The sequence below is a fragment of the Fistularia commersonii genome, chromosome 25 (assembly GCF_037954325.1).
Source record: "Fistularia commersonii isolate RoL2024-O1a breed Wild chromosome 25, RoL_Fcom_v1.0, whole genome shotgun sequence".
Classification (NCBI taxonomy): domain Eukaryota; kingdom Metazoa; phylum Chordata; class Actinopteri; order Syngnathiformes; family Fistulariidae; genus Fistularia; species Fistularia commersonii.
In genome coordinates, this window is record NC_141308.1 from 9355853 (window position 1) to 9379032 (window position 23180).

General features: G+C 38.2%; 4 protein-coding genes across 5 annotated transcripts; 2 read left to right on the forward strand and 2 right to left on the reverse strand.

Moving 5' to 3' along the window:
- Nucleotides 1–376: 376 nt before the first annotated feature.
- On the reverse strand, nt 377–5295 carry LOC147219179 (protein HGV2-like). Its single transcript, XM_086172829.1, has 12 exons — nt 5026–5295; nt 4490–4570; nt 4239–4375; nt 3740–3910; nt 3584–3669; nt 3418–3503; nt 3257–3330; nt 1690–1878; nt 1362–1534; nt 1082–1135; nt 876–959; nt 377–787 (listed from the first exon to the last, which is right to left on the reverse strand). Exons 1-12 carry the CDS (start codon nt 5124–5126, stop codon nt 656–658), a joined length of 1368 nt encoding a protein of 455 aa, XP_086028955.1. The 5' UTR covers nt 5127–5295; the 3' UTR covers nt 377–655.
- Nucleotides 5296–10181: 4886 nt separating this feature from the next.
- On the forward strand, nt 10182–13392 carry prdx1 (peroxiredoxin 1). Its single transcript, XM_086172830.1, has 6 exons — nt 10182–10236; nt 11337–11449; nt 11665–11818; nt 11906–12028; nt 12461–12591; nt 12934–13392. The coding sequence occupies exons 1-6, from the start codon at nt 10184–10186 to the stop codon at nt 13014–13016; spliced, it is 657 nt and encodes a 218-aa protein (XP_086028956.1). The 5' UTR covers nt 10182–10183; the 3' UTR covers nt 13017–13392.
- A 632-nt stretch (nt 13393–14024) lies between these two features.
- zte38 (zebrafish testis-expressed 38) lies at nt 14025–16986 on the forward strand. The gene is made up of 12 exons (XM_086172793.1): nt 14025–14075; nt 14320–14464; nt 14785–14848; nt 15032–15068; nt 15159–15179; nt 15269–15295; nt 15739–15806; nt 15894–16039; nt 16121–16350; nt 16564–16612; nt 16684–16724; nt 16842–16986. Exons 1-12 carry the CDS (start codon nt 14025–14027, stop codon nt 16887–16889), a joined length of 927 nt encoding a protein of 308 aa, XP_086028919.1. The 3' UTR covers nt 16890–16986.
- Nucleotides 16987–17280: 294 nt separating this feature from the next.
- Nucleotides 17281–22921, reverse strand: aldh9a1b (aldehyde dehydrogenase 9 family, member A1b). Of its 2 annotated transcripts, none has more exons than XM_086172792.1 (12): nt 22808–22921; nt 22409–22592; nt 21820–21965; nt 21115–21244; nt 20844–20978; nt 19955–20151; nt 19645–19785; nt 19358–19546; nt 18992–19079; nt 18198–18339; nt 17928–18040; nt 17281–17629 (listed from the first exon to the last, which is right to left on the reverse strand). In XM_086172792.1, exons 2-12 carry the CDS (start codon nt 22578–22580, stop codon nt 17535–17537), a joined length of 1548 nt encoding a protein of 515 aa, XP_086028918.1. In that variant the 5' UTR covers nt 22581–22592; nt 22808–22921; the 3' UTR covers nt 17281–17534. The 2 variants fall into 2 exon arrangements, with proteins under 2 accessions (XP_086028918.1, XP_086028917.1); XM_086172791.1 differs by having other exon boundaries at nt 21115–21268.
- Nucleotides 22922–23180: the final 259 nt, after the last annotated feature.

Below are 23180 nucleotides of genomic sequence, written 5' to 3' on the forward strand. Positions count from 1 at the left end.
CTAAAATGAGGTGGTTTTTCTTTTAGGGAAAAAAAATACATTGACCAATTGGATAAATCAGCCCTTTCAGATGTTATTGGATATAGATGTTGTAATTGGAAAGTGGGCGGTTTTTAATAATTTTTCAGGACATTTGGCTGCTTCCCTAGATTCACAACTGGAAACTTTGTGATGTTTGCTGGAATGTGCAGGTCCCCTGGGAATACCCAACAAATCCCTTTATAAAAAGTGATCTCTGGCACATGTAGCTTCTTTCATGACATTTCTCCAAATTAAAACAATAAGGAAATTAACCGACTTAAATATTCAAAAAACACAAACCCAAAGGAAAGATGCAGGCATTTTGCAAGGATTTATGAAAAATAGTCTTTATTGAATCAACATGAACACAACCACACAATCATACAAAGTTATATCACAGGAACAATCAAGTATAGGAACATAAAGAGCTTGTTGTTCCTTTATCTTGGGTTAAAAAAACAAAAATCAGTGTCGAAATTTATCTTCACTTACTGAAAGACAGAAGAGGAGTTTGTGTCAGGCCCATCAGATATGGCAGAACATATTCTAAGTAGTATCCACCAACAAACGTCCATCATGAATCTGAGAGGCTTTTAAAAACACTTATTGCCATTATGACTTCAAATGCCACCTCTCACCTCTCTACCTCCACATTGTTTGCATGTCCATTAACTTCTGTGAGGGAATCCTGCGTGCCATTTGTTTGACCTTCCTCCTTCACTTTCTTGGCCATGTGCTCTTTTACTGGGCTCTCCTCTGGCTTCCTCTGAAACACAGAGACCTAAGTAAGACCTGACACACAGAAGGAAGGTTTTAAAGCACAAAGGTACGTGAACAGCGTTGGGCAGCCTCACCTTCTTTCTGACCAAGTGAGAGATGTCTGAAACAGGCGTGGCGGCGGCTTTTCCGTTGGCAGAGCAGACAGATTTGCTGTTAGTCTGGGTTTGAAATAATAAAACATTACAGCAGCAAAAAGGAAAAAAAAAAAAAAAAAAAAAAAAAAAGTATAATGCAACCCTACAGTTAAAAATGGGTGTATATTTTGAAACGTGCAACTTACAGTTGAAATGGAGGAAGTGTCTTCATGTCTATTGGTAAAAGCGGAGCTTCCGTCCTGAAAATGGAAGAGCGAGATGGTTTTCTGGTGAAAGACTGAGTCTTAATTTTCCTTAGATTCTTACAATATGCTGCTCTGTGCGCGCACACGCAGGCACGCACGCACACACGACTTGCAATAGAAGTACTCAGGGATCTGAATGTATTCAATAACACTAAGTATGTGACTAAGAAACTTGAGCATTACATCAGATAATTCTGTCCAAATCAAAAGTAACACTCACCAGCATTGACTTAGCAACACCCATAGCATCTCCACTTGACATTTTCAGCCCTTCCTTGGCATCCTCCACCCTTTCCTGGATGTCTGGCAGAAGAGCCTTTAGCTCTTCCATCTCCTTGCGCTCGGCTGGCAGCGCATCAGCATCAGAGCCTCCAATAAGCTGTGTCAGTGTCTCTACCGCACAAAACAGCCATGTTAGTATGTGAATTACAAAGACTGAGGCACTGGAGCCATTGCCTGCAGCAGAAACAAGTCGAGGTTTGGGTAACTTCCAGATACACTTGAATGCTTTCAGGTTGCAGAATTGCATCTCATCATAGCGCACTCACCCAATCTGGAGTTTATGACAGAAATGGTGCTGTTCAGCTCCTCGATGGACTCTTTGTACTGCAAATTCAGGCTGAATGTCACTCCGAGCTGGTAGTGTGTCTCAGCCAGCAGGCGGCTGTCTGACTCCAGATGCTTCTTCTGCAGCATCAAACACTCCTTGAAGTCCTCCAGAGCTTGTGTGTAGTTTCCTGGAGGGGACACCGCAATTAATACCAATTTCTCAAGGACAAAAACAGGACAATTACTGGTGCAGCAGGTTGTACCCTAATGCTCTCTTATTGCTGTAAGTGGTCACCTGCATCTACTATGTCTTAGAGTCAAACCCATTGATTCATTTAGAGTCTTTGTGAAAGCTCTGTCTGAAGAAAGGATTCGTGAACGATCGTCACAATTCTGACTGGCTGAGTTTACATAGAAACTAATCAACATGTTTAAAAATAAGACAATAATGCAATTGGTTTTGTACATGCATTACTAATGTTCTCAATAATTAGGGTTACATTATACACAGTGGAACATAACTGAACTCACACTATGACAGCCATGTTGGAAAATGTACAATAGTTGCGTGGTAGCCCCTCTAGTGGACATGGTCGGAAATTCAAATTAACATAATTTTTTGGTCACCCTAAGCAGGGGTATTGGACAACAGAGAAATAGAATATCCCAGTTATTGGTCACAACACCTAAGTGACGTGATTCACGCCTATGTATTCAAATTAATAGCTGTACCAAAATTGTAACATACAAACAGTTCAAACTAATCAAATCCAATATTATGGAGCCAATATTTATTGGAAGGTATGATATTAAATACTAGAATATAAAAAGGTTGATTGATTTTTCTGCAGGAGTCAAAAGTTAAAATTTTACTGAATTACCTCTTGAGGTCTTTTGTGAACCTTCAACCTTAAAAATGTTACTTAAAAGTGATTACCATAATTTTCAGATTATAAACCACTTCTTTGTTTCACCACAAACTTTGAACACAGCAGCTTAAACAATGATGCAGCTAATTCATGGATTGGGGGGGGGGGGGCTAATGGGCTTCATGCCGCCCAAAACGTTTAGCCTTGTCACATCGCACCAATGAAAACACCATGAAATTCATTGGCTGTTCAATTCCAACACTGAAAAAGACCACTTTACTGGTTTTAACACACAGGAGGAAGACAGATAAGAAAGCGGGGCTAGAAAAATACGGACGGACTTTTCCCCGTGTTATTTATCATTAATCTTTTTCATCAGCCCTGTTCCAGGCACTGTTTGGGAAAAAGCATTTCCAGAACATATTTGTCAATGTTACCAGTATGTATTTAATAAAATAAAACAAAAGGTTTTGTGTAACATCTTTCTGTATAAATATCTCATGTTATAACATGGAGACCTGTGGCTTACAGACAAGTGTGGCCTATATGTGTACACATTTAATCTTAGCTGGTGCAGCTTATATTCAAGTGCGCTCAATAGTCTGGAAATTACAATAAACTATAGTGTCTATAGACTTCAATGACTAATCTGGAGTAACAACAAATCACAGAATATCTCGCCGATGTCTTGTTGTACCTGATTCAGCTGAAACTTCCCCTAATTTAAGGTGGGTCTGTGCCGCCATCAGCTGATCCTCCTTGGTGTCTTTCCTGGTTAGGAAACAAGAATAAAATCAATTCCTGTTCGATTAGGAAACAAACAAAAAGATTTGCATCACGGTCTACGTCTGAAATAACCTTTTGTAGATAATTTTTGCCACTTCTAGCATCTCCCATGCCAGCTGAAGGTTCCCCACCTCATCTTCTTCCTCTTCCTCACTCTCCTAAAAACACAAGTTCAAAACTGACATGTGCTGAAAAAAGTACTGGAAACTTCTTTCAGCAGACCAGGCAGCTGAAGTACCTTTTCACCGGCGTCATTATCTCCTTCACCTTTCCCGTCTGAATTGGCCTCCATTTCTGCGTCATCACCCTCTTCTTCCTTGCCGTCTGGAAGACAGATTGGTTTAGATTAACTGGCCAACATGCAATTACAATCAAGAGTTTGAAAAGGCCTCACCTTCAGCTTCCTCTGCCTCTTCTTTTTCTTTGCTGTCCTCGGGCTTCTTTTCTTCCACTGTGCACTGGTCACCATCCTCGACCTTCTTTGTATCTGCCTCCTGCTTTTCCCCATCTTTTTTCTCTGCCATGGCGTCGTACACTTGAACCCTCAACTCATCTCTGGTAGATTCTGTTACGACACTCAAAAAATCAGTAGCAGTACCTAGACAACATTCTGACAAAATTGAGCATCGCCTTCCTCTGAAGTAAAAATCTGTTTTTGTTGATTAATGGAAAGTACATGAATGAAATTAACCAGAAATTGCTGTGAGAAAAGACATCCTGATATTAAGAAGTAGTTGTAAGATAGCGATCAGATAAATTATCCAGTAATTAGGAAAAAACATTTGCCTCATATTTCCCAGTGGAAGAGAGACCGGGTCATTCATTTTACACACGATAGCAACAACACAAAAAATGAATACAACTTCCACTAAATGCAACTAATTATTTCTCACCATCCACATTTTCTGTGCTTTCAATGTTTGAGTCGTTGGGTTTCTTTGGGAACTTGGGTTTCTCCTCGTCTTCCTCCTCGTCGTCCTCCTCCTCTGGGACGCCTTCAAGAGCGTTGCCGAGGACCGTGTTCTCCATCCTACAACAGACCACAGGTTTAAACTTTCATTTTTTTGTTTCCCACTTGTGACCTGCATATGCTCTGAAGCAACAGGAAAAAATAAAATCAAATAAATAATAATAAAAAGCATACCGAGCCAAATCCAACAGGGCTTTACCGAACCAGTAGAAGGCCTCTCCACACTCCTCTGCTGTATCGCCATATTTTTTTGCACTGTAAAAGCAAAACAATGGTGAAGTGAGAATCATCAGTCTTTAAGACATAGGACATAAAAGATACTTTTAAAAATTTGCAAAGCAAGTAAAACTACATTGTTCTGCACCCTATTTCACCTTTACTTACAAAACACTACAAAACTGTAATCCGGATTTGTGATAATATTCAGTATTTTTCTTAACATATAATTCCTATTTTTGAACACAACAAAAGCATTTTTGCGTCTCCTATCTTTCTTGGCAAACAGAAGATGTCACTAAAGTATTGTATCAGTGCTGATGGTGTAATCAAAGTACATAGTTTTAGTTTACGTCCTTACTTTAGTGTTTCAGCTTCATTACAGAGAGGTTCAGAATATTTCTTGAGCTTAGTAAAACAATGCAAAATGGGTCTGGAAGCACGAAAGCGATCAAGACACAGCATGCTATGCAATCGGCGGCGACTGGACTCACAGCAAGCCGCAGGCCTCCTGCAGGGCGGCCACCGCCTCCACCACCTTCCCCTTCACCAGGTGAACCTTCCCAACGCCGATTAGCTTGTTTGCCTCTTCCATGTTCGCTGGAGCTGACGCCAGAGAAACAATAAAAATAACTTGGTTTCGAAAAATAAAAACAACAACGCACAACCGTATCAAGCAATTAAAACAGTCAGAGTCAGAGTTTTTTTTTTTTTTTTAAATCGGAGATATACAGAAAGTAAACAATAAATGACAGAGAGTACCCTTGGACTGACCAACTACGAGATTCTCACTACACGCGCTTCAGTTCCCGCCAAATATTCAGTCTGATTTCCGGGTTCGTGAACTGGCGCGGGAAATTTCTTAAAGCTGCAGGCCGCGCGGGCCTGAGCCACTACAATGACCCAGATACTCACCTCTGTTTGTGATTTAGGACAAACAGAACAACCTCAGATTGCTAAATGAAAGGAAAGATGTTTTGAAAACTGATTAAATAGATGAAAGTGTTTTCCTGTACAAAGAAATTATTTTCTTGCTGTTCACGGTTAAGTTGGATAGGTTGCAATAACAAAAAATAATATGAATATTTCTGTAACCAGTTGGAGACAGTGCAAACAAATGTAAATAGTATTAACAGGAAGTGCAAGTTGAAAGACTTAGTAAAATTTGAAATGTAAATTGTTGCATGTTGTCCTGTTGTCACAGGAAAAGCAGTTTGGGAAAGTGCAGATTGACCCAACTAAATGGGTCTCGCTAAACTGTTCTGAAAATTAAATGCATTTTTTGAGGCCGCAGAATAATGACACAGTTTTCGACTTTGACCCCATTTTCTAGAAATTTTCTAAGTCAAGATGCCCAGGACAATGATACACACAAGATAGGACAGCCCTCTAATAATTAGATTATATAAGACAAGGCAAGATAAACTTTATTGATCCCCATGGGGGAATTCCTTTGTCACAATAGCATAACAATTGTAATGTCAAAATAAGGAAATAACTATGAATATAAATAGAAATAGAAAGGCAGAAGACAAAAGATAGCAAGACAAAAAAATCCATGAATAAATACAGCAGACAATATATCAGCAGACCATATATCAGTTTGGTTCATACATGAATACACCATTAAATACCATTAAATAATTAGAGTGCACGAGAGTGGCATTTCACCAGTTACACTTGATACGACAATTGACTACACACTTGATGGTAAAGCACAGCCTAGATTCTTTTAATGCACTTTCTGAAATACTATTATTAGCAGAAGTGGTAACAACAACATCAAATATAATAACAATAATAATTGTGTTGATGTCATTTTTACATATATCTTTATTTCAACCATTTTTGAATATCAACACCTTTGCTCATTGTAATAATAAAATGATGACTTTATATGTACGTATGTATGTATGTGTGTGTGTGTGTGTGTGTGTGTGTGTGTGTGTGTGTGTGTGTGTGTGTGTGCATGTTTAGACAGCTGTAATGAATAGGACTGTCGTATCCTGCTGTGAATGACAGTGATTGTCCAGCTCCCCTCTGAGCTCCTCCCCTTGTTTCCATGGTGTAAGACATGTCTGAACATAGAGTCCAATCAGTCTCCCAGGATGAAAAATGCACTCAAACCTCCTCAAAGTAACACAATTAGAGACACATCTTCAACGGAGATCATATCTCAGAGAATTCAGCCACAACTCCCCAACTACCGCTCTTTAAATCACACACAGATTAATACTTTTGTTCTTTCTGCGGCTGTGTTATTTACTGTAGTTGAAAGGAAGCGACTGTTGCTATGATGAGATAAAAGGTTTTATTTATTTTTTAAACAGTTTACCATAGGATCTTCTCAACTTATCTTCTCGCATGTTAAAGGCATAGTTTGATATGTTTAGGTAAACAGGATTATAGATTGATAACTATAGTTAAGAAGAGACAGTATGTGTATATAGCTCTTATATTGTTACTATCTTTTGATAAAATGTGTTAATATTTACCCATATATTACACTGACCTGCTTTGAGCACATTTTTATAGCTGTAGAGATTAGAGATCTCATCTAGATAATTAAAAGCATTCATTTTGAAAACCTTAACCGATTCTTTTAATTCAACTACATGACATGAGTAATTAAGGGAAGTAGTCATATTTTACTTTTCTGGTCGACATATATTGCCCAAAGGTATTGCAAAATGTTGGCTGTAATGGCCCAGATGATTCAAGATTCAAAGTGTTTATTGTCATTTGCACAGTCTGGAAATGTGTTTCCCTGTACAATGATATTCTTATTTTGCTGTCCACAGTGAAGCCAGATAGGTGGCAATTAAGAATAAGCTTATTGTTGCAGACCGATGTAAACAGTACAGAGACATGTAAACAGTGCAAATAAATATAAATAGTAATATTCACAGCATGTCCAAGTTGTGAAAGTGCAGATTGACATCTTCAAAGTTGGGCACAGCTTGAGCGTGCAAACTCACAAGGTGCAATCTCAGCACAGTTAAGTTAAATGGCACTGGCAGTGCTGAATGTTAAGAGAAATGAACAATCAGGTGCATCTCATTGTCTTGAGGTAGAACATGGCTATTGACTGTCATTTGTTTAGGAGTCCAATGACAGTTAGGAAGAGCGAGTTCTTCAATCGTGGCGCCCTATATTTCACATTTGTGTAACTCTAGATGGAGGGAATGAGTGTGAACAATCCGTGCTTGGACAATCCGTGCTTGAGGTGGGTTTGTCCTTGGCGATGGAGACAGCTCTGTGGACTCTACAGTGGTAGATACTCTGTAGTGAAGGCAGTGGAGTTCTGGTGGTTTTCTCTGCAGTCTTTACCACTCGCTGCTGGCGCTTGTGGTCTGAAGGATTAGTGTTGCCGTACCATACGGTTATGCAGTTATGAAAGATGCTTTCAACAATAACAAATGGCAAACCCAACATGCCATCCTTCCTCAGCATCCTCAGAAAGTACAGCTGCTGTTGAGCCTTCTTAAATGTCTGTGTTGTGTTGAGTGATGAGGTGGACACCCAGGTATTTAAAACTGCTCGCCCTTCAAGATCTCTGATGAACAGTGGCTGATGAGGTCTTCTCTCTTTCCCCGTATTCACTATCGTCTGATTTTGTCTTATTTTTTTTAAGGGGGGGTTGTTGTCCTCACACCATGGCACCAGTCTGGCCACCTCCATCCTGTAGATTGTTTTTTCCCCTTCCTGTCATCTGCAAACAGTAGGATTATGTTGTCCTTGTGGGAGGCAACACAATCCATAAAAAGAATCCATATATTTATTAAATCTTCATACACACTGCCAAAAATGCCTCCAGTTTGCAGCAACCTGACTAATCTCTCCGAGCTAGCTGAAAAATTGTTTAAATTCATTTTTCCAGGGATTATCATGAAGTCCCCTTCGAACATCCCTTCATTTTGGAATCAGCAGGAGAGCAGATGTACTAATTATGGGCTTATTGTGATATAGGAGATGAACTCAGGGCAATGTTTCATCTATGCTGGGCTTCTAACGGGGGTTATTGTGTGTTTCCCCCTCTTATCTGATCCTTGATGTGGTACCCATGACAACAGCATGCAAGGACATCACTGGGTGACAGTGAAGAGAAGCAGCATGGAAGGACAGGCAGTTAAACGCTCACTGTGAATGGAAGCTCAGAAAAACCCATCCAGGTTCCTTCGAGCTCACAGATTGATACTGATTTTGAAAAAAAAAAAAAAAAAACCCAAACATCCATGCAGTTTAATTTATTTTAGTACATCTACATTTTGATTGTGTAATTGAGTCCAGAAGGAACTAGCTGCCTGCAATATTTTCTTTTTCTCTGAGGCTTCTGGTTTTGGGATTACATACTTCAGTCCAAAACACTTCTGAATTTTATGTTTTACCTAATTTCCCCCAGGTTTGTGAAGGAAAATTGATAACCTCTGTGATGTAACACTGAGATTTGCACACTAAAAAAAGAGGAAATTAGCAGTCCAATATTTTTTTCTTTTAAACATGGTGACAATGATTTACTAAGGAGGACATGACAGTGAAAAAATACTTCCTTTAATCCACAGGTGAAGTACAAAATGATGCAACAATGCATGCCTATGCAATGAGTCCTCCTGAAAATACAATACAATGGCAGTTATAGGCCAAGACAAAAATTGAGGAAAATGGCCATTATAATGACTGTGCATATCTCAAATCTTTAATTTAATAGTTTAAATGAATTTAATTATGGATAGTGTTACTATTTCTTAAATAGGCTTTAGAAAACTTCTCTGTTCTTAACAATTCCAATATTTCCCTGGAAAATTACTCTCCCATGATGTGTGAGTGGGTGTGGGATAAAAAGGAAACCATCCAGTCAAAGTGAAACTAATACTAAACACAGCATGATTTAGCATGGGCTTTAGGAAATTAAATCAAATAATTGACATTGGCTTTCTAATTTTGGCATGTTGTCAGTGTGTAATAATCTTTAAAAGAGTGCTCTGAAGCTGCACCTGAAGGCAGGCAGACATACAGGTCATAGTTAATTCTTGTCGAAACTTTTTGTGCAAACTGGACTTGAATTTCTTCTCTTTATGACATTTCAGCTTCTTCAGTTCTAAGGCGTCTTAAGTTTGGAGCTTAAGAAGCCTCATGGAGGAGGGGGGAGACATATCCAAGGGAAGAAATTCAACTACATTTCTCTGTTTGATGTCTGCTCAACCTTGAGTCACATAACTGAAGCTCATGACTCTTTGACCAGTTTTAATGGGGATTAGGAAAGTGCAAGTCATCCACATTAGATTTTACATTAAGTTTCAAACACTTGGGAATAGAAACATTCTGTTGTTCCTCCTGATGTTTCCTGAGATCAGAACCATAACACAAACAAGTAAAATGTGAGGATTTTTCTTTTTTTAATTTTCTTAATTTCACCAGTGCTGTAAAAGTTAAATTCCCGGTGTTTACAACGTTCAACAGCACTCTCATTATTACTCAAAAGATTTGAAATGGTTTCACAGCATCGGAAAATTTCCTTACTATTAGATGTGGAATTCTGCAATGTCATGCTGCGTAATCACTTAAGAATTGAGCCAAAGTGAGTTGTAATCACGTTCTATGCGATTCTATCGCGAGAAGTGAGTAGTGCTATAAATTCCCCCATCGCCGTGGATGACTGCAATTCCTCCTCTTGACGGTTCTCGACGTGTGCGAGCGAAGCTGAAGTAAGTAATATTTAAATTAAATGTATGAATTGAACGTGAAGACATCGTTTCTGGTTTGTTTTTTGAGTTAAACCACAGGAATCAATCCAAAAAATTAATGACATGCAACAAGTGGCGTAGCATAATCCAAGATTTTTGAGTTATTATATGTTCATTTGGAGTCGCGGTGGCTCGCGAATCTTTCAGAAAACGAAAGTGCAGTATAACCGAAAGTTACTTTTGAGTTCGACGCTTTCCTAATATTAGTTTGAAAATGTTGAATGTGAAAGAGGAGGACTTCTGAAAATACACTAGAGGTTGACGGTTCTGACGGATGTGAAGAAACTGGGGCGGACCGAGCAGAAATAATATCGGACGTTGGATGGTGACAAAAAGCTATTGCGGCGACAAAATGATCCCTCTTTTTTTTTTTTACAAGTTAACTTCCCAATGCTCATATTTTTGTTGAAAAAGCAATGGATTATTTATCCCGTAATTAGTTAACATTTATCCTCCACATGTTTTCATGACTGATTTTATATTCAATGCAAATAATGCATGGTGTTCAAATGACCTCAATAATTGTTGCACACTTTTTCTCAGAGAAAAATGGTTTTCATAACGTGTCAACCAGTTTATCGGTCTTTGTCTATTTTTTTAAACGTTCTTGTAAAATGTCACAAACCTGTAATCCGTTTTCTTAAGTATGAGGATTTATTGCCTTCCCTGATTATTAGATTGTAATTAATGGAAATGGAGCTGCCAGGCAAGAGGTCTCGAGGAAGACCAAAGAGAAGATTTATGGACGTAGTGAGAGAGGATATGAAGGTAGCTGGTGTGAGAGAGGAAGATACAGAGAATAGGGTTAGATGGAGAAGGTTGACTCGCTGTGGCGACCCCTGACGCGAAAAGCCGAAAGAAGAAGAAGAAGAAGAAGAATTAATATGTATATATATAAATTTGTGTATTTTAGGTTTTGGGATATTGAGGGATGATTTGCAATATGTAGCTTTTCTACATATGGCATTGTTTAGACATCCTGTAGATGCAGAAGTGCCTTGTGTTGTGTCTGACAAAATCCAGTGTTTTTTAACTGAGTATCTGCTCTACGATTCAATCAGATCTAAGATGTCTGCAGGCAAAGCCCAAATTGGTAAGCCAGCCCCTGATTTCACTGCCAAGGCAGTGATGCCAGATGGACAATTCAAGGATTTGAAGCTGTCGGACTACAAAGGTACCTCAATATTTCTCATTCAGTTTTGAGTAGTGGTGTCGCTTTGATGATGGTGTCCTCCAGACTGTTGTTAATGGTTTTGTAGTGCCATAATGTATTGAACACGTAGAATGGTTCTCATTACACAATTGAAGACATGAATAATAATCAAGGTATATTAACAACAGAGGCACAGTCACATGACCTTCTCAATATGCGTTTCCCCTTGAATGCAGGGAAATATGTCGTCTTTTTCTTCTATCCACTGGACTTCACCTTTGTGTGTCCAACTGAGATCATCGCTTTCAGTGATTCCGCCCCGGAGTTCAAGAAGATTGGCTGTGAGGTCATTGGTGCCTCTGTTGACTCTCATTTCTCCCATCTTGCATGGTATGTAAAGGTTTTTTGACATCACAACGCCCCTCTGAATAGCTTGACTTTTGCAAAGTGTTCATAATTTATCTTTTGTTCTCATAGGACCAACACGCCGCGTAAGCAGGGTGGTCTGGGCACCATGAAGATTCCCCTGGTATCAGACACCCGGCATAGTATTGCCTCAGATTATGGTGTCCTGAAGGAGGATGAAGGCATTGCCTATAGGTGGGTTTACATTATGAAGCTGTGCCGCTCACAGTCTAAGAACTACAGAGGGTTGCTCCAGTCCTGAAAGTGGGAAGTGACTTGAGTTAACAAAAATAGATTAAGGGAAACTCCATAGTGTAGCACTTTATAAATGTTGTGTGTATGGTAAATTAGAGTAAGGCCCTTTTTTTTTTTTTAAAAAAAGTATTTTTCAGATTTTTTTAAGGAAGAAATCTTGCAATTATTCCTTACTAACTCAATGTTATCTTTTATTCAATCAAGGTTTTCAAACATTTTTGTAAATTTTCTTGCTAAATTATAAAGCATACTCAAATACTACTCTTCTCTTGAGTACAGCCACTAGGGGATGCGGTTAACCCCTGAACCAATGCACACTGTTCCTTTAGAGCAGCATGAAAGATGAAAACTGATTTCCTACTGTTTTTCCAGGGGTTTGTTCATCATAGATGACAAAGGGATTCTGAGACAGATCACTATTAATGACCTTCCAGTTGGACGCTCTGTTGAGGAGACCTTGCGTCTGGTCCAGGCCTTTCAGTTCACTGACAAACACGGAGAAGGTAACATGCAAGGATGTTTTGCGCTGAAACTGCCCTGCTCTATGAGAGTTTCTCAATCAACATGATTAATAAATGTCTTGGAATATGCTGTGCTGTTCTCACATATGGTCCAAACTCTGTGACCCAAATGTACTTTCATTATTATATCGACCCTTGTACTTCTCATTTTATTATTTGTCAATCTTATCAGGACTTGCTTTTGTTTGAAGAGGTTTAAACGGCCTTGTTGTTGAAGCACAGTAGTGCACGGCAATAAATTGCACATACTTTATGCCACATATTGGTACATCTTTACCTTTCAGTCCACTTGGCCAAGAGTCATTAAATGTTTTATCTTTTCAGTCTGCCCAGCTGGCTGGAAACCAGGAAGTGACACCATCAAGCCTGACATCCAGAAGAGTAAAGATTTCTTCTCCAAGCAGTAATAAGTCCATGGCCAGAGTCTGCTGCTTGGTGTAGATTTCATAAAGATAGCGTTTCAAGAGAATATATTATATGTCAGCCACTGTGCTTGAAGAAGACTGGTCAGGAGATGTCATTGTGAACAGTCTGTGTCTCCTGTAGTCAAGTCAAGTAAATTGTGCACTTGTGCCCAAAGTTTATATTTGTGTACTTTTATTGCTGTTTGGTATTTTAACTGTATTTTCTTTATTTGATGCCATTCTTCATTACTGTTGAACACAGGACCTGAAAGACATTTGTATTGGAATAAAGCCAAAAATGCCTCTTTATCTGTTTTGTCCAATTTTCCTTTTTTTTTTTTACAGAAAAAAAATCACAATAAAGGACTATTTTTAAAAACATGTTACATTTTCTTGTTCACACAAGGCCTTAATCTTAATGTAACAATATTTGGTGGTTATACAGTCTTTAAAGTTATCACATCTCTTTATGAATATTGTCAAATAAAACTACAGATAAAAATCATAATTTGGCTTACTGTGTTTTTCAATTATTTATTTCTCATCATTTTTTTTCCAGGATACAGCCAACAAGCAGGCAATGGAATTTAACTGGTAAAAGCACATCTGAATTCTTAGATGTAAGATTTTTTTTTATAATTAACAGTTTCCTAATTTATTTAAAATGATCGGATAATATAATTGATATTACATTGGCTATTGGAATCGCCATTGAAGGCAGTCCTTCATACATGTCAAGGCTGAGGCTACCCGGTTTGTTTGGCGGGAAAGGTCGATGACGTAATGTAGCTGTGCGGTCGTAGCTAGTCATTGTAGTTACCCTTTTGGCTTGATTGCCTTACCTGGTTGAGTTTTGAGTAACACTCGCCTTAAAGAGCCAAATATTAAATAACATTAATGTCCATACGTTTGACGGTTTAAGCTTCGAGTCCGTATTCACGTCTTAAGTTAGGGTCCTGGAACGTTAAACGCAACTAGCATTAGCACACCCTAGCCAGATTGAGCCGAGAAATGGCAGCGGGAACAACATGCATCAGGAGGAGGAAGCAGGTGTCCGATGAGGTTTGAATCTAAGAATATTATTAGCCGACATATTTATTTTTGTTAGTTTTGTGAAGAACGAAACAACAAAGAGATGTAGTTCGCTTTGACTCTGGTAATCTAGTCCGCACCGTATAGAACACTTGTGACAAATTCCTCAAATTCAGAGTTGACCTCACAAAGATGTTTCTCTAAAATACTGTCTCTACTAAAAACACTGTCTCTACTAATAATATTAACTTGTTTTCATTATTCATTTTCGAAGTGGGTGGGGTTGTTCCCGAACAACTTAGAGACCGACCAACAGTCTGTCCTCTTCGTGAAAAGGATGATGGCGGTGGCTATTTCCTCCATCACTTACCTTCGGGGGATTTTTCCAGAGGAGGCCTACCGATCCGCATATCTGGAAGGTGAGCAATGCTTGTAATATACCTGATGTATTAGAAAGTAAATCGCGAAATTTTTCAGACATCGGTCACATTTTGCATGCAAGTTGTCCTTGAGTGTCAAGTAAGGCACCTTAAATAAATTGTATTATTATTATTGTTATCATTATTAGTTGTAGTATTAAGTTAATTTTCAGAACGAGAGTCTTTATTACTGAATAGGTATGTCAGAAAAAATGGTCCACAATGGTAAGATTTGCATCAAGGTCCCATAATTCTATAACAAAAATATAAATGTAGATCTTACCTATTGCTACAATACCTATTATTGACTATCTCAACAGATTTATGCATCAAGGTTTTGCATGAGGACTGCAGCACTCCAGGAGCGAGCAAAATAGTGAAATGGTATTGCCATTGTTGAATTCTAAAGAGCCATCAACCTTCCAGATTTATTATGGATGATTCCTTATATTATTTCATATGCTGGCATCATCCATAACATACACTATATGAAACTAGATAATCTTAAGTTTTATTATAAGTTATGTTGAGTCATGACGTTATTTGATCAAATCTTGGTTTGTTCAGGGTAATGGGATGCTTTGATGCATTAGAGAAGCAATATGTAAGTTTTACCATTTAAGACTCTTTGAAAATATTATCATTTCATATAGTTTGTTTGTACTAATATACATTTATATTGACCTCTTTAAAGCTCCAGGTTGTGTTCATTGGTGTAAGTAAATCATTTTAGTACAGCAAATTTTACATTTAATTAATCAAACAAAATTGTTGCCTAAACTTTTGACTACTTTTGATTTGTAGGTATACACCAATCCAGATAAGCCCAATGTAAGTTCTCACTCAATGCTGAAACATCTGATTATGATTTAGTAGAACAGAATAAACTACGTATAAATCTGCACTAAATTGCGTTTAAAAATGTTTCAATAATATCATCATTCTAAACTTGCACAAAATTGTCTAAAACTCAGCAAAAATGACCCTCAGTAATCAGAATAAAGCCAGAAAATGTTTTACACCATACCTAGTTAAATAATATACCCATTGAAAATAAATATATTAAAAAAAAACTAATTTGAAAAGCCTCTGAAAGGGTGTGTTCAGCTGCATTCAAAGCCTTTCATAAACAATTAAAATAGTATTGAACCACTCTTACTGGAAACAAACATGCTTTTCATTGCACTCATTGGACTCGTTGTACTCTGTGATAGACAGAAATATACTGTTTGCATTTCTTTGAACATTGGATACTTATGTTTATCATTCAACAGTGCATAATTGAGTCCTATCAGTTCAAATTCAAATACACTGAAAGGGGGCCAGAAATGGACATTGTAAGGTTTGTATGGAAGTTTTATGTTAATGAATATATCATATTTTAAGTCAAATGTTATTATTGTGACTCAATTACAATGCAAAATCACAGGAACAACACCAAGATGCAAGTAACATTGGAAAACACCAAGAAAGCTTCTGTGTTGCTCATCAGGAAGCTTTTTCTGCTTATGCAGAACCTCAACGCACTTCCTGACAACATCCGCCTCAGCATGAAGCTATACTACTATGATGAGAGTATGACAAAGAAAAACATACTTTGAGAATGGTGGTTTTTGCGATGAATTCTGAAAACATCTAAATGTTCTTTTTTCAAAGTTACCCCAGCTGAATACCAACCTCCTGGCTTCAAGGAAGGGGAATGTGACAGGCTGTGGTTTGAAGGCACAGCAGTTCATTTCAGGGTGGGTGAGGTCGAGACCAACTTCCACACGCTACAAGTGCATGTGTCAGCTGAGTATGGTTGCTTGGAAAAGCTCCAGGAGGACCAATTGAAGACTACCAAGCAGGATTCTAATTCTATCCCTCCAAAGAAAAAAGTAATCAAGGTGGGTTCCAGAGGTTAGTTTATTCACATGAAGATGTTGTTTTTATATAGATTTTTCAAGTATCAACAGATACAAGTGGGCAACATGGGGGAGGAGGGGTATTCACACTTCACAAATAATCATTTCTTTGACACTGGGAGAGTTAAAATCTTTTCCATCAGCCCTAATTTAAATATAACAGTAAATCTGTCGTAACATATATTTTTCTTTCAGACTCCACTCAAAAAAATCAGTGCAGAGAATGAGCTACCCTCTGAAGACGGTAAGTGCTTGCAATTCTAACATGGCTTGCCTTTAATTAAATTAATTCACTGTTGCTTGTACTTTATGCAGAGTCTGCACAGTTCAAAAAACCCAAGAGACCCATGGCTAAGGTAAACTTGACCTCAGGGCATAAAATGCTGTGGACATGAATTACATAATACAAAAGTAAAAAAAAAGGACACAAAAGCAGTAGTAAACCAGACTAAAAAAATATTTCTGTGTATCAGAGAAATCCTTCAACCAAAGGGAAGGGGAGGATGAGGAGAAAAATGTAGCCACAGGAGTCAACAATGAGATGGTCTGAGAAAACACAGGAAGTTTTTCTTCACTTTATTTCAACATTGCTATGCAACAGAATAGTAGTTACACGGATATTGGTTGTTTTCATTACATAAATAGCTCTACCCACAAGGCAAAATGTGAATCTCAGAGTTTGTATTGTAAGTCTCAAACTCCTGCAAGATTTTCATTCTAGATGAAGTTCTGAAGTGTCATGTTCTTAAGTATTTTGTGTTTATAAAAATATACTGATATGTATTGTTCAAAATAAGCTGTAAACGCTTTTTGACAGTTCCTTAATTATTAGTATTTTTTCTATGTACATGACATTTCAAAATAAAAGGATATCTTTCATTTAAAGATGTGGCAACAATGATAATAATTTCATTTTTTTTTTTTTTACCAAACTTGCTGTTTTATTCTTTGCCTTTTGCGGCTAAATGTGTTATAACTTGCTTATGGCTTTGCAGGTAAAGAAATATAGACAGGCTCACTTTGAGGCTGGAACTAGTCATCTTTCTTTTTTGAGGCTGATTGCTAATCAATATAAATTCAGATTCTGAATAGATGCTTCTGAGTGATGAAAGTGTTGTTGTGGTCCAGCTGTTTTGTCTCATTAACCCAATAAGGATCGCTGATTCCTAGAAGAGGCTGTCCACATCACCCATCTCCACGAACACTGTCTTCAGCTGAGAATAGTATTCAATCGTCACCTGGCCGTTCTCTCGCCCAATCCCTGGTAAATATTATCAGTTAGTTTATTATCAGTCAGTTTTGTTTAAGTTAGAATAACATGACTGGTGTCTGATTTGCGATTGAGTAGCTTTGTTAAAAACATAGGTAAACAACTTCATCTAACCTAATGAAGTTTACTACCATGATAATGAAATCAATGTAACCCAACTAAACAGCATAGTCTTAGATAACAACTATCCACCCTAATAATAGTAAACAAACCTTTCCACATTTGAGCTGACTGATAAAAGATTTGAATAAAAATATTAAACATTCTACTCCCAAGAAGCAAACTGTACCTGACATTTTAAAGCCCCCAAAGGGAACTTCCACTGGGGTGATGTTGTAGTTATTGATAAAGCAAGAACCAGCCTTGAGGTTTTCGACCACTCGATGGGCACGCTTGACATCCCTGTGGATAAAAAGATTCTGGGTTGATTTTTTTAGGTCAAAAAGAAGCAAGTATTTATGCTGATCTGTACAAGTCTTAAATTTTGAGGTTTATTACACTGTGTCCTTGTCTATAGTACTTAGTACTTGTTGTTGAATGTACACAAAACAAAATGTACCTTGTGAAAACCCCTGCAGCAAGACCCAAGTTGGTGTCATTGGCTCTATGGAGTACCTCCTCCTCTGTCTCAAAGGACAACACAGACATAACAGGACCAAAGATCTCTTCCTTTACACACGTCATCTCATCTGTACAGTTGCCTGGGAATAAAAACACACACACACACACACACACACACACACACACACACACACACACACAAATTGAGAATCAGCACATCATCATATTCCATTTTTTTGTAACCACATTCTAACATTTACTTTGGTCTGACATTTCCACCAGTTCCACCTTGAAGACAAATAATGTTCTCTCATTCTGGTAATGTGTCCAAATGTTAACTCACTTAACTAACTTCACTCCCAACAATATTACTCAATGATAACTGCATTACAATTATGATATTAATTTCAATGGAGACCAAATTGCCCTTTGATGTAGTGTCAGTCATTGAATTAAAAAAAAATCACTTATCGCTAGTCTGCAAAGACCTCACTGAATATGTAAAAATGTATTATTTTCACTGTGTCCTCAGGTCTTCAGTTGTGTTGCTTTGTGTGATGCAAATGTTTACGCCATAAAAACTGTGCAATCAGCCTTAAGATACCTAACCAACCACTCAAAAAGCTCTTAACCCTCTCAGGCTCAAATTAAGTTGTAGTTGCAGGAAAAATCTGATATTTGGCTGTCGCAAATCTGCAACATCTGCCTGGAGAAGGTTAAAATGCTCCAAGACATTAATTATGGCTGGCTAACAACAATCACAAAACATTGAGAAGAAAAAGAAATTCTTACCTAACACACACGGTGTCATGTAGTATCCGTCTCTGAGTTTGGGGTCTGATGGTACAAAAGGCTCACCTCCACACAATACTGTTGCTCCCTAGAAACAAAACTCTAAAAGTTGTGGGATGTTGTCAAGCCATTAATAATGTTCAGTGTAATAATGTTGATGCAATTTTCAGAATTCATGTATTCATTGTTATTGATTATCTAATTTAATTCTCAACAGTTTCATGCAATGTTAGGTAAGTGGAGTTGAGCTGAAAAGTTTGTGGCACCTCCCCACCCCCAACTGAGTGTGGAAATGTTGCATATTCCTGCGAGTGACCATGTAGAGAGTAATTGTGAAACTCATTAAATGATACTAATCAGACACACCTCTCTCTTTGCCTGATCAACAAAGGCCAGGACTCTGTCTAAATGTGGCCGGTTGACCAGTGCCCCCATTCTGGTCCTCTCTGAAAGTGGGTCTCCAATCTCAATCGCCTTGGTCCTCTTCACTACTTCATCGAGGAATTCAGGCAGAATATCTCTGTGAACAAAGACTCTTGTGCCGTTGCTACAAACCTGGGTTAAACAGGAATATTGCCACATTAAGGAGTCAAAATGAAAAAAAAAAAACAAAAAAAAAACGGACTTGGATGATCTAGAGAAGCACATGCTACCTGGCCTTGAGATAGGAAGTTTGCCATGAGTGCACCCCTCACAGCATTCTCCAGGTCACTGTCTTCGAAGATGAGCAAAGGAGATTTTCCCCCGAGCTCCAAAGTTACAGGCTTCACCCCTTTGGATGCCATTTCCATAATCTATGAGGTGAGAAGAGAATATCTATTTTTCTGTCTACTTACAAATGACAGATGTCTGATCTAAGTGGAAGTGAGTTTTTTGTTTTTATTCATTTTTTACTGTGACTTCAAAATGCAGAAGACTAAGTTATATTAAGAATGAGAAGGCAGACTTGAAAGTAAACCTGACCTTCTTGCCTGTCGGCACACTCCCAGTGAAGGACAGCTTTGCAACATCAGGGTGATGGCAGAGTAATGTGCCAGTCATCTCTCCGCCCTGCACCACATTGAAAAGTCCCTCTGGAGCTCCAGCCTTAGCGTAGATCTCTGCCAGCAGGACTGCAGTTACCGGCGTTACGGGTGAAGGTTTGAACACCATGGAGTTGCCTATTGAAGGTGATGCATGGAGAAGTGTGCAAATGAAGAACTAAGAAATGAAAGTGCAAACAAGAGCTAAGGCAGCCAAAGGTGTGCAGAAAACGCTGAGCTAAAACCATACTTAAGGAAGAGCAGACCAATATATACTGTGGTCAACCATTTACATTGGCAAATGACAGCCATAATTTCTAGTCAGTTGAATGAGTTTCTGTTTCCTTACTGCCATCTACAGGTGAAATGGCATGTCTGGATGTGCTCAAGATAGAACTGAACAACATCTAAGGTAAGGAGATAGCATTTTGACTTATGTGTCGGTATAGCCATCCATTATTTTAAAAAATAATTTGTGGAAAGATTTTTCAAGAAATGCAGGAGTTCTGTAGAGAGAGAGATGAACAATAAAGTCAGTGGTTTTGTTGATGAAGGCTGGTAGCAACTTTCCCAAACTTTTACCCCAAGCCATTGTTAAAGAAGCACTGAGGGACAAATGTATAATTATAGAAATGTATATGATACTACTACTACTTTTTTGAAAATTTTAGGTGTAATTTCATGGTTATATATACCTGACACCTATTAATTTAAATTCAAACAATGTCTTATTAAAATGTTATGTTTGCTGGTAGTTTTGAAGACTCCCTGGGTCTTAATATTCTGTAGTTTAATCAAATAATTCACAAAGTTTTAGAAGCATCCCATACCACAGGCCAGAGCTGGAGCTGATTTCCAGGCAGCGATCTGGAAAGGATAATTCCAAGCACCAATGCCTACACAGACTCCCAAAGGCTCCCTACGTGTGTAGGCAAAGGATCTGCCAGGCAGCTGGACATGCTGGCCTGGATATGAAGGACAAACACTGAAGATAACATTTAAAACTTTTGCCCCAAAATATATATAGGTTACATTGTTAGTTTTCTTTAAGTCTCCTGAACCTTAGAACCATGTATGTTGAAATAAATGTAGTGCACTGACCTGCAAGAGTGCTAGCAAGCCCAGCAAAGTACTCAATACATAGTCTGGCAGAGTCCACATCCAAGCGTGCTTCTGTGATGGACTTTCCATTGTTGATTACCTCCATTTCAGCAATCTCTTCTCTCCTGTTCTGTGCAAGAAAACCTGAATTATTCTGGTTTAACGACAAATCAGTGAAGTTTCGACAACTAGACAGTCAAAATATTAGTTGCATGTTTCTTAAGAGATATGTTGAATCTAGGAAACAAAATTGAGTGTCACGCTGAATTCAATTATATGTCAGAATGAAAAGATAAGATAAGAACAACTTTATTTATCCCGAAGGAAATTGTTGGTTTCAGCTATCAGGATACAAATGAAATTTGATTTTCAAAGCTCTGTTAGAGGTGTAGAATGTATTGTTATACACTTCAACTGCTGTAGACGAAAAAGTGACAGCAATTAATCTATATATCTTTTTTTAGAGTCAGCATTACTCAGAAATCTGTATTTTGAGTCCTTAAAGACAACTAATTTAGTAATTTGATTGATAGAATTTATACATTTGGAGTTCAGATCAGTTTTAGTATTTCCAAATTATTTTATGCAAGTGCCTCAAAAATGCCTCTGAACTCAAAATTTTGCTAAAAATTATTACTTTGGCAAAACATTACATAATATAACTTATGATCGAACACTAAAATGCATAAAATATGAAAAACAGACCTCAATGATTAGGGCAGCTTCTATCATGACTCTGGATCTTTCCATCCCAGACATCTTACTCCAGTGACAAAATGCTGACTTGGCAGCCTTCACAGCCTGATCTACCTCTGCAGCACCACACGACTTCAAATTGCACAGGACGCGCCCTGCAATATGGTACAGCATCCAGATACAAACACAAACCTGTGACTTGGGATAAATGCAAGTTCTGTTTGACAATCTGACTTTGCTGTACTACTTTTTGCGATTCGTGTTTCATTGTACATCCCCTTTCTGTTGAGAAGGAATACATTTCTGTTGGCAAAATGTAACACGTGAAACACACAGTGCACACAAGTTAAAGCCTGCTGGTGACTAAACAGTGTTTCAGTGGTCCGTTTCTAATTCTGATGATACCTTGCTTAAAACGTACGAGAAATTTCTGATGCAGAAAAAAAAAAAGCTTCACAATGTGAAAAATCTAGACCAGAGTTCACCTTCCACCATGACCTATTGATGGACAAAGTCCATCGCAATAAGTTATATAATGTGAAATACGGATATATATATATTTTTTATTATTTTACTGTTTGAAATTGTAGTGGATTACCTGTGGCAGGTTCATAAACATTTTCCCCACCGCTTCCCTCTGTGACTGTTCTTCTCGTTCCGGCCCAGAAGTTCAGCGGGACCGTTAGGTTCAGTGAGCCCGAGGAGACGTATCGGAACCCGGCTGGTGCGGGCCGCCTCTGCCGTAGCAGAACAGCGAGCCTCTGGATCATTCTTACGTGGTTCTGTTGGTCAAAACCTTACTTTAAAGCACGAATTATAATCGAAGATAAGCAGTATCCGAGACAGCACGAAAACATTAAGGACAGGAACAGAAGCTAGTGAAGTTTCCCTTCTGACGTTACACCAGTGTAACACCATTCCATTCCGACCACGTTTCCCGGTCGTATTTTTATTTAATCTTGTTTCATTTTTGTGTTTAGCAATATGCAACACTTACCAAACGCACTCTCACACAACTTATGGAGATAAAATAGGGCAGACAACAAAACTCTTCATTGTTAGTTAAAACCTCGCCTACATAATTTTTTGCTGCGGACTGCAAGGGGCGGGGAAGTCAGCGCAGGGTTGAACTTTGACCCGCTGATGTGAAATACAATTGGATGGTATCGGCGTCAGTCAAATAAGAAAATAAACGAGACGTTTCTTTTTAATATTTAACATTAAATTTCACTTCTTGGTCCATATTATTGACACATATTGAGTAATGGTGAATAATGAATCCATTGATTTTTTTAAATATGTGTTTATATAAATAGCGGCGGTGCAGTGGGAGGAGCTTGGTCACGGTGATACCCCGGCACAGTCGCGTT